At 40.4% G+C, this 14,787-nt stretch overlaps 2 protein-coding genes across 7 annotated transcripts in view; one reads left to right on the top strand and one right to left on the bottom strand.

The window, feature by feature from the left end:
- LOC135417248 (unconventional myosin-X-like) overlaps positions 1-7,221 on the top strand; it is a 90,874-nt gene extending 83,653 nt beyond the window's left edge. For all 3 annotated transcript variants that reach the window (XM_064661090.1, XM_064661092.1, XM_064661093.1), the window contains 6 exons: positions 67-274; positions 1,017-1,153; positions 1,318-1,438; positions 2,937-3,386; positions 4,190-4,381; positions 4,963-7,221. In XM_064661090.1, coding sequence (XP_064517160.1) covers positions 67-274; positions 1,017-1,153; positions 1,318-1,438; positions 2,937-3,386; positions 4,190-4,381; positions 4,963-5,076 — 1,222 coding nt within the window. In that variant the 3' untranslated portion in view covers positions 5,077-7,221. The remainder of the gene's footprint in view (positions 1-66; positions 275-1,016; positions 1,154-1,317; positions 1,439-2,936; positions 3,387-4,189; positions 4,382-4,962) is intronic.
- Positions 7,222-12,640: 5,419 nt separating this feature from the next.
- The window catches only part of LOC135417246 (secretory phospholipase A2 receptor-like), a 106,359-nt gene continuing 104,212 nt past the window's right edge, over positions 12,641-14,787 (bottom strand). For all 4 annotated transcript variants that reach the window (XM_064661085.1, XM_064661086.1, XM_064661088.1 and 1 more), the window contains one exon: positions 12,641-14,534. In XM_064661085.1, the coding sequence (XP_064517155.1) occupies positions 14,350-14,534 (185 nt within the window). In that variant the 3' untranslated portion in view covers positions 12,641-14,349. The remainder of the gene's footprint in view (positions 14,535-14,787) is intronic.

Below are 14,787 nucleotides of genomic sequence, written 5' to 3'. Positions count from 1 at the left end.
GACAAGTTTCATGGTAATGTGTGGTTCAATGTGTAATGGAGTTTTTTTACTTCTTTTTACAATTAGGGTAAAAGACCTCTTTCCAGACTCAGAAATAGACAGGTATGCACAATTCATAAGTGACTCTTTGAAGAGAACAAAGACAAGGGAGTTTGTGCCCTCCCAGGAGGAAATACAGGCTCTTCTCACACGTGAAGAAATGACCACAACAGTGTACTGCCATGGCGGCGGCTCCTGTAAAATAACCATCAACTCCCACACCAGCGCTGGGGAGGTAATGCATTAGTAGCATTAACCAGATGAAGAGACACCTTTTACCCATTCATCTCCTAATTTCGTTTTTTGTTTTTTTGTTTATTTTTTTTTTAAATTATAACTTTTTTGCTGTATCTGTAGGGAAGTTTCAGCTTATTCTACAAGGCCAGTGCCCATGTTGTAGAATATCACCTGACAATTGTGTTGCAAAATCTAAACACTTCTGGTGTTCTATCCATTGGAAAGGTACTAATTCTGAAGCCTTGCTAAACACAGTTTTCTGGACAAGTAGAAATTCCAGTTCGTAATGGAATCCTTCTGAAAGGGATATTCTAGCAGTAACTTAATCACTGGCAGGTCAGACGCAAGATTCCAAGTTGCAGTAGTCATGTCTGTGAAAACATTAGTGCTCAACAGAGGAAAAAGTGGAATTGTTATTAGAGGAACTGAGAATGTCATGCCATCTGAATCCATTATGTGCCTATATCTTGTGCAGAGCTCTAATTTCCCCATCTTAAAAAGGGTAGATCTTTAAAAAGGGGAAATTGAAAAGGTTCAGAGAAGAAAAGCAAGGATGATCAAATATAAGTACAGGGAATCGTCTTTCAGGGTTAGTATTCATTATTCGGAAAACGAGGTAACTAAGGGAGAAACGTGATGGAAGTGTATGAAATTATGAGTGTCCTGAAGAGGTACTGATTTTTCAGTGTGAAAGTGTGTGTAATACCTGTTGTGTGATCTGTGTCTCTCTGATTTTGCAGGTGGTTGAAAAGTTGATCCGAGGTTTAGCAATGGAGGACAGCCGGAATATGTTTGCGCTCTTTGAACATAATCAGCAGGTTGACCGTGCTGTGGAGAGTCGGGTGATTGTGGCTGATATCTTGGCCAAGTTTGAGAGGTAAAAGAATGTTTCATAAAACCTTTAATTCCTAGTTGGATGTAACACTGGATTTCAGAATCCAGGGTTACCTTCAGATTGTGAGTTGCACTGTGGACATCCCAGTACTGTGGTTCTTTTCCTTACTGGTTTTTTCCCTTCTCATTCTCTTTCATATCTTACAGACTTGCTGGCTCTGAAGAAGAAGAGGAGGGACAGTGGCAACTGTATTTTAAGCTTTATTGCTTCTTGGATATTGAGAATGTTCCCAAAGATGGGGTGGAATTTGCCTTCATGTTTGAGCAGGTAAGCTCACTTCAGTAGAGTTACCTGGTTTCCAGGGTGGCAGAAGCACATGAGTATACAGAAAATTGGCTTACCTTTCATTAGAAGAGGGAATGCTGGTTGGAACAGAAGAATTAGTGTTTTTGATTTTTGCCTGGAATCTACCAAGAAGGTACACTGTGAAGTTTTCTAGGTAAGAGGAGTATTAGAATAAAAGCAAGAAAATTAGCAAAAGCTTAAAAAAAATGTAAGACCAATGATAATAAAATGTTTTTAAACTTTACTTTTAAAAGACATAAAAATTTGGATAATGATTCAAGATGAATCATTGAAAGTAGCTGCTTGCAGAACATAAATGTAAAGAAAATTGGAAAGTCTGCAGATCAGCTTATAAAAACAGCATATCCTTGGGGTGTTACCAGAATTAACTATGAAACCTATCTTTTGGGCAATTTCTTTTGATTACAGAGAGGCTCTAGAAGAGTACTACGGACAAAGGAAAAAAGAATGTAGTTGACAATGTTTATCTGACAAGTAGTCTTGTTTTTTAAGTCACTGTACTTCGTAGCACAATGATGATGCTTAGATCAGAGATCACACTGGTATGAAAGAGCCAGTTAGGGATGTAAAACTAAACTGACTGCACCACCCAGCTGTGTGATTTGTCCCATCTGTATGACTTCTAATGAACACTGACCTTGCCTCAGAAAATCATAGCTGGTGAGAATTATTAAAGATGTTATTAAAGGCAGTCAGAGTCATGAAGACTGAAACTCACTGATAGTCAAATGGGTGGCATATTCATCACACAGACGAAATGAACGTCAAGTATTGTCAAGTATTGTCAATTATAGAATGTCTAGAGAACGGTTGGGAACAAGACATCATGGTGTTCTGTGGAAACTCAGTTATACCAAACTCCCTGTTGACAAGGCTTTCAGTTTTCACAGCTTCAACTGGCAAGGAGAAGTAACAGTAGGAGAGTAGGTGTTATCCAGGCATTAAATGGATGTGGCAAGCTCCCCCATAAATAGATTTAACAGAAAAACAGACAAAGGGAAGCAAGAAGATTGGGGGAGATGTTGAGTGAAAGAGGAAGAGGTGTGAACTGCTTTTGTGTAATGAAACTGAGGTTGAGAATCTTGAATTTATTACATCTGACTCTGGTGTTGAATATATCTCCACGCAGGAGCTGGTACAGCACAAAACCAAATTGCCTCAATTCCAGTCTCTCTCATCTGTTCCAGACATAAACGGTCCTCATTGTAGGACTTCCTGTGCAGGGTAGGAGCCCCTCAGAGATCTTTGTCCTGTCCAGGTTTGCAGAAAGGGGTGTTCCCCCCACATTGACCAGTTGCAGACTTTGACTTATTTATTACAATGTCTGCTGTAACCACCTGAATTGTGTCTTTCCTACTGGGATTGGCAGATGCCATAGGAATCTGTACATGGACCCAGCTGTGAATAAAGTGTGCTTCTGCTTTCTGATGAGTCTGGGGGACTTTCTGTTTGTTTGTAGGCTCATGAAAGCCTCATAGATGGTCATTTTCCAGCACCAGAGGACACTCTGCAGCGCCTAGCAGCTCTGCGGCTTCAGTATCTTCATGGAGATTACTCCAAAATAAGTTGGACCCTTGATGGAATCTACCCAGTTAACAGACTGAAATCCAAAATACTGCACTCAACGAAGAGCAGTGGCACTACCAGTCATACTCTGGAGAGGAGACGGACCAGCTTCCTTGAAGGGACATTGAAACGTAGCTTCAAGACAGGGTCTGTAAAGAAGCAGAAGGTAGAAGAGGAGCAGATGATGGAGATGTGGGTGAAGGAAGAGCTTTCAGCTGCTCGTGCAAGCATAGCACAGAAATGGACCAAGCTGCAGGGACTCTCTCAGCATCAAGCCATGGTGAAATACATGTCCATCGTAAAGGAGTGGCCAGGTTATGGGTCAACACTCTTCGATGTTGAGGTGAGCAATGTATAAACTCATGTAACTACAGGCAAGGAAAGGCATCAGCCTGAAGAACAGATAGAGCCGTGTTATCACATTGCTCAGCAGCAGAAGGGAGTTTCAGTAACTGGATGCATTTGCCTTAGTAAGCTCAGTGTAAGCCTGCAGTACCACATACCCAAGAGTTGTGATGCAAAGAGCACAGAGCAAGCAAGCTGGGACATCATGGTAAATGAAGGGAGACAATGGATTCCCACTTCATTGGACTAACAATGGAATTTGGGAATCTGGGGGAGGGAGGGGTTAAAAAAGTGGTGGCTACTGAAAGCAAAAGTAAACCCAAGCTCTGTTGTCCTTACCAGCAAAAACTGCAATCCTGTTCTGCAGCAGTACTACAGAAACTGCTCAGACTGGGACACTTACAGCATTGTGCTCAGTCTGCTGGAGTAGAGATCCACAGTTCCAGTTTTATCAGTTTTGTTGCTGCCTAGGTGGATCACCATGGGAAGTTGCCTGCACTCACTATATTATCTGTAAAATAAGAAGTGGAATATTGACTTGCTACATCACTTTAAAATCTGATAAGAACTGTTAGCTATTATAATTATTTACTACTCAAGTACTATTTTACTCATAGTCATGTCATTTCTGAATCATTGCAGCAGAAGTGCCTCCAACATACCTTCTGCAGACATTTTTTGTATTGGGGTGAAGAGTTGAAATGTCCTACAGGAACTAAAGACAGAGGGCTTTTCCTTGAATCAAAAATTATTTGATTCTCCACTGCGTTTATGCAAAAGGTCATGTTTCTCTTTCTGCAGTGCAAGGAGGGTGGATTCCCCAATGATCTCTGGCTTGGAGTCAGCACAGAGAATGTGTCTGTTTACAAACGAGGGGATCCTAAACCTCTAGAAACTTTCCAGTATGAGCACATTGTTTTCTTCGGAGCACCACAGCCTAACACCTTCAAAATTACAGTGGATGAGAGAGAAATGTTCTTTGAAACATCCCAGGTATGTGAAAGCACAAGACTTGCTGTATGTTCAGTTTTATTGCCACTTCAGTTAAGCTCCAAGGAATAGACAGGTTTCTTTGCAAAAACTCTTGACTAGTGGACTAAGCCAAGGGAAGAGATGAAGGGAGCTTAAGCCTAAAGGGCATGGTACCTCTTGTTGAATACAGGGATAAACAAAAAAAAAATATGCTAGTTAGAAAGTGAAGGAGGTTGAATGGTCTTCCAGTGCATTGAGAAGTTCCAGTTTTGGGTGCTCATGATTGTGCCTGGTTTTTTCATTCCCTTCCAATAGATGAATGGGTAATTCACAAATTAAAAAAAAAAGAAAAAAAAAGAAAGTTTTGTAGCACTGAAGTTGCTTTTCTTTGAGCTAAAAATCTCTTTAAGTGTTGTTACAACAGAGCACAAACTTGTCAAGCATTTCTTTTCCTGCTGTCATGTTCACATTTAGTATTGCATGCAAAATTTACTGTGCCATGACTTTGGACAAGGGAGTCTTTTTCAGCAAAATGTCCTGTATGACTCAATGGACTGAGGTTTTTAATGTGCTTATCCTCTGTTACTGTATTCTCTCTCCAGGTGGGCGAGATAATAAAGATCATGAAAGCATATATCAACATGATTGTGAAGAAACGCTGCAGTGTCAAATCAGCCACCAGTGTGGACAGTCACGCAAGCATCTGGACTAGGTGATATGAATGAACTGGCAGTAGTTTAGTGATGAGTATTCGCAACTTGCCAGCACAAGTGTAGCAAAGATGTTTTCTAAGAATTCAGCTGACTACTGTATTCGAAACCTGAAGTGACATCTACAGTACTATAGGATTTGCACCTCTGCCCAAAGACATTAAACAGTAACAACTGTCGTTAAACACTAATGACCCAAAACTTGTTTTCCCCTTGCTTGTTTGATGAACAATGTACCTTAAAGAAGCAAAGTCAGAAGCATCCTCGTTCTCCTTCAGTGTCCTCTCTGCTGCTTTCACCATTACTTGTCATGCTGGCAGAAAAATTCACAAGAATCATTTCTGCAAGACAGGAGACAGACTTAAGCTTCCTTCTGAATTTTGAACATGCAGACATCTGGGATCATGTGATCATAGCATGGTCTGCTAAAAGAATATTTGTTTTATTTATTTTGCAAGCAAACCTAAAATATAAGTCACTGTGGTTTTTTTTTTTTCTTCAGGATACACTAATGATCTGATCTGGTTTTGAATGAAAATGCCTTTGTGTAGTTGAAGCCAAGTGGTCCAACAGAGAGGTCAAACCCTACATGAGAGAGCATTAAACAAAGAAACAAATAAAAACACCCAAGGTGATTCTTTACCTTCCAATAAAAGTTCACAGGTACATGACTATAAAAAGTGGCACTTTCAGTTAAACTACTAAATACTCCAACATAGGAGAAAATCTTTGGGACTAGCACCACTGCCATTCCAGGCACATTGTAAGCAGCACCTATTGCCTAAAAAAAATTTACTGCCTTTCCCCTGTACAGTGTAAGAGAGAGATTGTTTTATTAGCATTTCCAGAAGAGCTGCTCTTCACAAACTCCAGGTATTAGATAGAGGTTGGAGGTTTATGTTGACCAGCCTGCCTGCGTTAAGATCCTTCGTTCTCCAGATGGGATTTTAGGATGACTGGGGTCCCTGAAATTTAGTTTTAAAGTGAACTGTTTCCTAGTGAGTGAATAGATGCCTAGATAAATTGTTATAGGTAAGATTTTCACTTCTCTATGTAAGCAAATGCCAAACCTGTCATCCACTTCCAGCTTTTAACAGGAACTGCTTGCATTATGGAATCCCCAAATCCCTTTCCAGTCTCCTCTAGGTCCCTTGTCCTCAGCAGAACTTGAAAACAATGCTGTTTTGCCAAAACAACTGTTTCTTGGAGGTATTTATAGCTCCTGCAATTTGAAGAAGCAGAATTTTGATGACAGTCATCTTCAGTCTCTTGACCTCAGAAACTTGACTTCAGTGTTTAAAACAATATTCAGTATCAGTCACATCAAAAAATTAGTTGAATTAGAAAACAAGAAAGCTGGTGGCGAGCCATTTTCTATGACTCTTGTCTAGTCTTGGGATCCCAGAATGCAAAGGCCCATTCTGTTTCTTAATGAAACTGCAGAACTGTATGTAATGTGGGCCTTGTTCCACGTTTAATATTGTCTGTCTCCATTTCTGAAGAAGTAGTAGCTAAGGTGTATTAGCTATGAAATAAAAATTTCATAGAAAAGCAGGAGTCAGTACAGAGCAGATTCCATTTCATCATCAGATTGTGCCATGTCACTAACACTGTGTCACAGAACACTGTAATTTTGAGATTGACAGTACAAGAAGAAACACTGTACATAACCCATACTCTTCTCTTGTTTCCACTGCACTGCAGCATGTGCAAACACTCTGCACTTGCCACATGATCCTAAGAGGATAGCCACTGCTGTGCATCATACTTCAGCTGGAGTTTTGCCTTAAATAGCTTTACTGAAGGATCCTATAAACACCCCCTTGTTGTCACAAGGAATAAAAAGATGACCAGGTCACAGGTGAGAAACACGAATGCAGAGGCAGCCTGAGAAGCAACCCGTTGTATCGAACCGTACACTGACTCAATCTGTTATGTATCAGACTAGTCTTGATTACCCCTGTTCTAACTCTGCACTAGCTCTGTGTTCTGGCTCTTGGGTTGCTGCAGGCAGCTTGAACCCACTTGAAACATAACTCCACTACTATTTGTTGTAACTTTGCTCATTTCTATTACAGAATTCCTTCTTCTGTCTTTTTTAATTTGTAACTGGCTTTACAAGATGAAAGTTTAATAAATTATTGGATTGCACAGGCTGTATTCACTCATGGGCGTTGTGTGCCCATATTAAGGTGTTTACTCAGAGATCTTAACACTCAGAACTTTTAAGTGAAAAGTAGGCATCACTGGCATGAAGATACAACAACCCTTCACCACAGAAGCAATTTTGCCTTTGGGGTGAATTACAGAAAACAGTTTGCTGCTACAACGGGGAAGGTTTGTTTCTAGTTTATGCTATTCTCTCTGGGGATGAATCATAACTTTTGTTAGTGGGAGATGTCCCAGTGGTTCAGAGATGGGTATTGTGCTGAAAGCAGCAGCAAAAGAAGTAAATCATCTTCCAAGGCCCAATCTGCAGGATCAGCTCCATCCCTTCTCTTCAGCACCTCCAAAGTCACTAATAACAGAAAATCACTTCTAGCTCAAATAAGCTGCCATCTGCACTTCACACACAATTGCATGACCGAGCCACGGTGCTCACCTAAGAGCTTGTGTCACTGAAGTGGTAAATCAGAACTGAGGGCAGCAATACAGACAGACTATCCCACTAGCAGACAAAAGTTCCCTCAATCCGTGCACAGTTATGGAAACCAAGCAGTGATGCATAATCCCTATCATCATACTCTCCTATATTCCTTGGCCAGATACTCTGAGGGCCTTGGGACTCTGCAGATTGGTCTATGCAATTTGATTTCCAGCTGTTCCAATACTCTTTTTTCTCTATCACCTTGCATAGACTGTCCTTATTCGAGGCTGGAACTGCCTCTGCTTACTTCAGCAGTTGTTTTTTGTTCCTTCAGCTGTTACATTCCTGTCTATCTGCTTCCAAAACCACACTGGCTCTGCCTACTTTCTGCTTAGGAAGCCTTATGTCACACACAGGCAGCTACTGGTTGGTTGTGCAGAGGGTGTCAAAACCAAACCCAGGCTGCACAGCCCTCATGTCTCTCCTGAATATCCCTCTTGTGATAAAGCACATCAAGGTCTGGCATGGCCTGTCCCTCTCATTCACTGCTTCCTGGGCTGCCACCAACTGAAGCCAAATTTTTTCTTGGTGGCAAACTCAGAGGCCAGCCCTGTTCCCCATGGATTGAAGCAGGAACAAGCTAGCCAGTCTCCCTTCTGTGCAGCTGCTGAATTTCAAACTGCCCTTGTTTCATCTAATACATCACTATCATGATAGCAAACATGCACCGCTGCAGGTCCAGCATGACTACAGCAACATGCATGAATGCATTTATGAGTGGCAGCCATGAAAAACCACCCAAGGTGGCAGCCAACTAAAAGCCCTGTCACTCCCTTTTTAATTCTGCTTGATCACCTTTTCAGTGTAATGTGCAGTCCCTTTGGGACTCCACCCCAGTATTTCTTTAATAGTTAATTCAAATGTGAATGTTCTAATGTTTATTTTATATGAACAAGTTTCATGCCAATTTATAATCAGCACCTACGCCATAAACACAAAATGGTTTATATACAAAGACACAGCCTCTGGTAAGTTGTATCACAAGCTCGTCTAGTTATTAAACCAGTTTGTCTGTAAACTTCAGCTGTTTATTTATACCTTGTTCTAAAACACACAGCCTTTCACTGTGTAGGCTGTTTGTTCTATAATTACTCTGTGCATTGGCCTCAAAATTTCATTCTCCCCTTGGGCCTTTAGGCAAATCCCTCACAAGAATTCCAGCCCCCACTGTAAAATATAAACTCCTAAATTGGTGGAATGCAAATTTGCTAGGCTCTTGGCCACTTTTTATACCAGAGATTCCTAATGCACAACTGGATATACACTTTGGCCCTGTGCCACTGTCAACACTGAGATGAATGCCAGTAACTGGATTGCCAGTGAAAGTCACTTACCCCCATCCGCCTATCCAGCACTGCCCTTCAGCACCGCTGGACAGCCTTCACCCCCACTGGGAAGGACTCAGTCTCACTGGGCACCTGGACTTTGCACTGGTGTTTAGGTCTGAATGCAACCCAGGGCACATGCATTAAGTTGGGCGATTCTTGGTTCTTGACAGATTCACTACCCTGCCCTGGCTCGGGCAGCCTGGCTGGCTACAGAGCACAGCTGGCTGGTAGTGTGCCCAGCTCCACCTCCTGCCCATGCTGCATCCAGGGGCAGGTCTGGGGCCCCTTGCAGCCCTCAGGCACTGGCCCATGCACAGCGGTGCCTCAGGCCTTCCTGTGCAGGCTCAGGATTACCAATATAAACACATTTTTCCTGTAAAAGCAAACACCTGTAACTCCTGACTGACTTCTAATGAAATAGTGACAGCCTGTCAGGATAAACTCAACTGGCTCAGTAACAGGTTACACACTGGGAAGAGTTTTTGCAGGTCCACTACTGAGGCACACACATTAGTAGGAGCAACTTACCTGCCTTGCTTCTTTTTCCTGTTGCAGTGTGAGGCTGAGGGCAACTCAGCTGCTCCATGTTTGGTGCCCTCTCAGGGTGTGCCCATGGGCACAGGGGTATTTACACTAGGAGCAATCTCCTCCCAGCTCCCCTGGGATGGCTGAATCTTGGTAAATTGCCCTCTTTGAGCAAAGCAATACAAAGGAAGGCCTGCAAGGTAAGACTGGTGGGGGGTACAAAGGCCTTTAAGCATTTACAAATGCCCTTAATCTGCATGGCAGGAGGTGCCCTGGCTGAAGAAGGAGGGAAGGTGTGGAAGGAGTCCCTCAGGGCTGGAAGAGGGGAGAGTTGTCTCCTGACCACAGCAAACTCCTCATTGTTGTGTCTTGAGCACTTGGGCAAGGGTCAAGAGAGCTGCTTTCTCCCTGGCTGCTGAAAGAGGGGAGAGGAGCTAGCAGAGGGGAACAGACCTGCCAAGGCTGTGGTGTCCTGGTGTTAGAGGATGTTCCAGCTGCCCGGAGTGGCTGTTCTGGCCCTTTCTCTGCACCCTGTGGCAGTGTTGTGGGGCTATTGGTGGTGTTCATCCCAAGTGTTTCAGGCCTGTGGCTGCTACTCTGTATAGGAAGTGGTGCTTTCTGGTCTCCGTTTCTGGCAGCTTGCACTGGTGTTAAGGCTGCCCGATTGGCTCTTGTGTCTGTGGTGGTGTGTTCTCCATTTGGTGGTGCTGCAGAGCTGGTAGGAGAAAGAACAGGTACAAAGAAGATTGGTGGCCACAGGAGACAACATAGGAAACCCAGCCCTCAAAGCAGCTCCTGATCCTGGGTAAATGTGACTTCTATTAGCCACACACATATAATTCATTCTCATGTAACACAAGGTGCTCTTCAAATACCCAGATCATGTTTATGAAAATAAAGATATTTTAATGAAAGAGAAAGCAGTTCGGTTGCTAATGGGGATGACATTCAATCATGCATGTCTATAAAATCATCTCAACCCATTATTTTTAAAGTTTAATTTGAATATGCATAAAGGCTTGTTAGCTTTTATGAAGTATAGCACCATGGTCTTGTAAACTTATCTGCTCTATATAATCTCTTTAAGGGAAACTATAACACATAACATCTGAAAAGAGAAGTTTTATAGAAAGCAGGAGCAATACTCTTACTATCCATATGAGCATCCTGAGAGTGCAGAAGAAGATCTGTTCTCACTGGTTTTAACAAAAAATGCACATGTAAGGGGCCAGCATAGTGAAGAAAACACATTTTGAAATAATTCTTTTATATTGCTGAAATTCCACTTTTTTAAAAGCCATCTTGGAGTAAATTATTCTATTTATGCTAAAAAGTAGCAAAACAAAAAAATTACTGTTGTTCTGTTTGTAATTATAGTCCCTGCTGCATTGGCAAAAAGCAATCCATAAGGACTTACCGTCTGTGTTGCATTACTGCGTAATCACAATAAAAACGTCATCTGGTATCCTCTCCTACCCCTCAAATCTGTTAAAAATCTTAAGTTACTGACAGATATTATGACAGAGTGCACAGGAGTTTTCAATGTGAAAATACCATTGTTGTGGCTTAGCCATAAAGGAATAAAACCAAGATAACAGCATTTTATAATGGCACTTATGTTATGCACCATTTGGAAGTTAATTTGCTATTAACAGAAAATTACCTTCTTTAGCGCTTTGTCAACTCCCATCTTAAAACTCCAGAACTAAATGGGAAAGGTCCATTAGAGTGACAATTGAATTTTACTCTCCTGTTTTTCCTAAGCTTAGTTCTTCAATATTGCTCACAGTGAATTTGCTTTAGAACTGTGCAAAGTCTGTTTAATTTGGTCAATAAGAACTTTATATACTTCTTGGCAACACAAGGAATTTGACTGACTTTTAGAAAGCTGGGTTTTACATATCCCACTGTGCTCCAAACACACAGCAACAGCAGACCCATAAAGGGTCCAAACTGTAGTTCTGACTTTTAGCAACAAAAATTGTAATGTATGGTCTTAGTTTATTTGCAGCCACACCAAAAAAATACCACTGGCAGGCCACACAATTTACTTCCTCCTTTCAAAAATGTTTAGATGCATAACATATGTACAGAGCAATGAGCAGATGGTGCATTTGGTTTAAGGGAAAAAATGCTGAGAAGTACAACAAAAGCATCAGGCCCAAACGGTGCTTAAGTGTAAACACTTGTTGATTTCTATGTCAATTAAGTTACTGATGCAGTAATATGCTAAAATAAAAATCCTGGCTGGTGTAATGGCAGATGTAGATTAACCTTTCTATGATCCAGAGTCTCCAGGGACTGGGCAAAATTCAGGAAGAGGAACTGAAGTTGTATATTTTTTCCCTAGAGGTACCACAGTCTGTGGTCAGTCTGTGCTCTGGGATGAAGGATGCTTTCTCAACTCCACTGCTCTGGGACCTGGGAAAGCACTTCACTTCTCTGCTGCCATTTCCCTGTGCATCATCTTCAGTTATGTTTGTGAAACAGATGACCTTGTTAGTCATCTTACACAATAGGATGTTTCTCCCAGCAAGCTATTACTGGAGATAAAAATAACATTGCCCCTTGACCAGCAGTTGCAGATTTTAGAGCTCTGGAATTCAGACTTCATATGGTACTTAAAATGAATACATCTCATGCTTTAATTACAAGTGTTAACTTGGCTGGAAGTAATTTAACTTTGCCCATATTTTATGAGAAGTTATGTTGGAAGCCTTTATACTTTGCTTTGGAGTTAATTTGGGCCTCGACGTGCTAATGAACTACACCTTGATTAAAACAAAACAGCACAGAGGAATGTTCACTTACTGTGTAAGCCTGAAGCAGCTTGATAAAAGCTAGGTATAACCAAATTCCATGATAAACTAAGTTTTCAACTGCAAAAAGAAAGTTACCAGCATTCTTTTTAAATACATCAAAGATATTTATTATCTCTAAAGTTTTCTTATCGTTACTTGCCTTAATTCCGATCACAGCCCCTGTGCTATGTGCTTTTTTACCCAGTGATTAATGAGCTGTTCCTTAGCTCTAATAACTGCTTCCATGGAAATAAAACCAGTGTAAGCACTTTAGTGGTTTATTTAACTTTATTCTTTCAATAACGGTACTCCTAAATAATCTGTGTATTTCAAATGAAGTGGGTTATTCACCTGCACTAAGGCCATTGTGCTTACTCAAAAAAGACTTACCAGTGATTAGACAACTTGGGTATGATGAAACAAACATGAGAAATGGGGCCTTAAAAAATTATTTACATCATTCATAAGAATAAAATATAAAATTTTTAATAAAAAGTATATATTCTTTTGTATTGAATTAGGATTTTACTACCAATTGACACTTTACATTTCAGATTCACACCTAAAAATGCTCAAAGTATAAACATCTATAAAACTAGCAAATCTCAAAACATGGGAACTTCTAAATAATTCTCCCCACTTTTTACTGTAGGTAGAAAAACACAATAACCAACACTTTTTCTAGTCCATTAAGTTAAAAGTCATTTGGCAAAGCACTTAGGCATATAAGCTTAACCAGAAGACATCAGGAACCAGGCTTTGCAACGTTTCAAACACTTCTCATACCAGGGTAAGCTAAAGAATAAAGGTTATTTTCATTACACAGTAACTAACATCAAAACTACTTTTTCTATAAGTTATCTCTGGAAAGCAACTGTTCACAATTGTGCCCAAAGTACCAAACAAACAACAAAAGTGCTTTACTTCTTTGATCAGCAAACTACCACAATGGCTCCTTTAAGTTGCCCCTTTCAGGCTCTTGTTTTAACAGGCTCAAAATAGTATCTATAAAGAGTTCTCTATTTCTCAACACAAATGATAAACATTCGCTTATCAAAATAGTGCAAACAGGAACAAAGAAAAGTGCCATCAACGTAAGTAAACTGCAGGAAAAAAAGGCAGTTGAACATCGCGACCTCGCACCGCTGCTTCAGATAAATCAGTAGTACTCTTCTCAGCACGTCAGTCCAAATGGATTCCCATTTACCATCTCATGACACCACCACATGCAGAACGGATTTGGTTTTTTGCATATCCTCCTTCATAAAAGTAAATGCGCTTGTTCTTTGTACTGTGCATTAAAAAAGTCAAAAGACTTCTTCAAAACATTAAGTGATCAAATAATTTAGTAATTAATATATACAACTCTGTCTTCCCTTTTTTCCTTTATAGCTTTCTTTGGAGTGCATAGGAAAGGCTACAGTGACACATCATATAAAAATCAAGTTTAAGTTTTATGTAAAATACTCAAGTATTTTTAGCATTTATGTACACAAGTTTTTTTACCATATATTCTTTCTCACTCTTTCCTTAGACATATCTTTTATCTTCCTGGACAGATGACATATTTAACCTATGAAGTTACAGGCTGGTAACTATAAAGTTAGGTATTTAATCCTAGTATAAGTCAGAGCATTGGGGGAAGTAAATTTTAAATGTATTCATTAAAGTGATGTTGCATGAAGTGCTGTTGGCATTAATTTATTCCATTAAAAGCTCTTTCCAGTAAAAAGAGAAAATGCTATAAATTAAAAAAATACAACAGAACTCTGGAAACCTTGCATCTTGAAAGGCTGAGGCCAAATAATTATTATTGACTTTTTATCAGAAAATTGCACTTGCATATAAAAGAACAAATTTTAGCCCCCATTCATAACCTTATTACTTTTCCAAAAAGAAGTAATAAAACATCAAGCAGCTAATTTCTTATGGCTTCACACAGTGAAGTTCTTTCTTAAATTAACCAGAAGGAAGTTTCTCAATAGCCATCTTTTGCAAACATATCATCCGTTTCATCATCGTTCATCCCTCTTTGATAGCGTACTGAAGAGAAGGCACTCCAGTGAAGACGCTTCTTTTTGTAGAGATACAACACCAGTCCACCAGCAAAGACTAAGATAACTAGCAGGGCAAATGCTACAGCCACACCAGTGTGATTAGAACCTGAAACAGAGCAAAAGACAAACAGTTATTCTCTAAGAGTTTTGGCAAGAATATTTTGTCATGGGGTTCATGCTCAGGTAGCTCTACACTCTTCCTGCACGCATTTAGCTGAAGTCAAGGCAAACTCCTTCATCATATTAATAGTCTTCGCTTCATCATATGGGAAGTTAGATGCTTATTCATATGGGTATGCATTAGCTTATTTTTGATCATTTTGTTGTTAATTTACTAATATTTAGGTTGGAAGGGACCT

The sequence above is a fragment of the Pseudopipra pipra genome, chromosome 7 (genome assembly GCF_036250125.1).
Source record: "Pseudopipra pipra isolate bDixPip1 chromosome 7, bDixPip1.hap1, whole genome shotgun sequence".
Classification (NCBI taxonomy): domain Eukaryota; kingdom Metazoa; phylum Chordata; class Aves; order Passeriformes; family Pipridae; genus Pseudopipra; species Pseudopipra pipra.
Note: the sequence above shows the minus strand (reverse complement) of the source record. Positions and strands in the feature narration are given on the sequence as shown.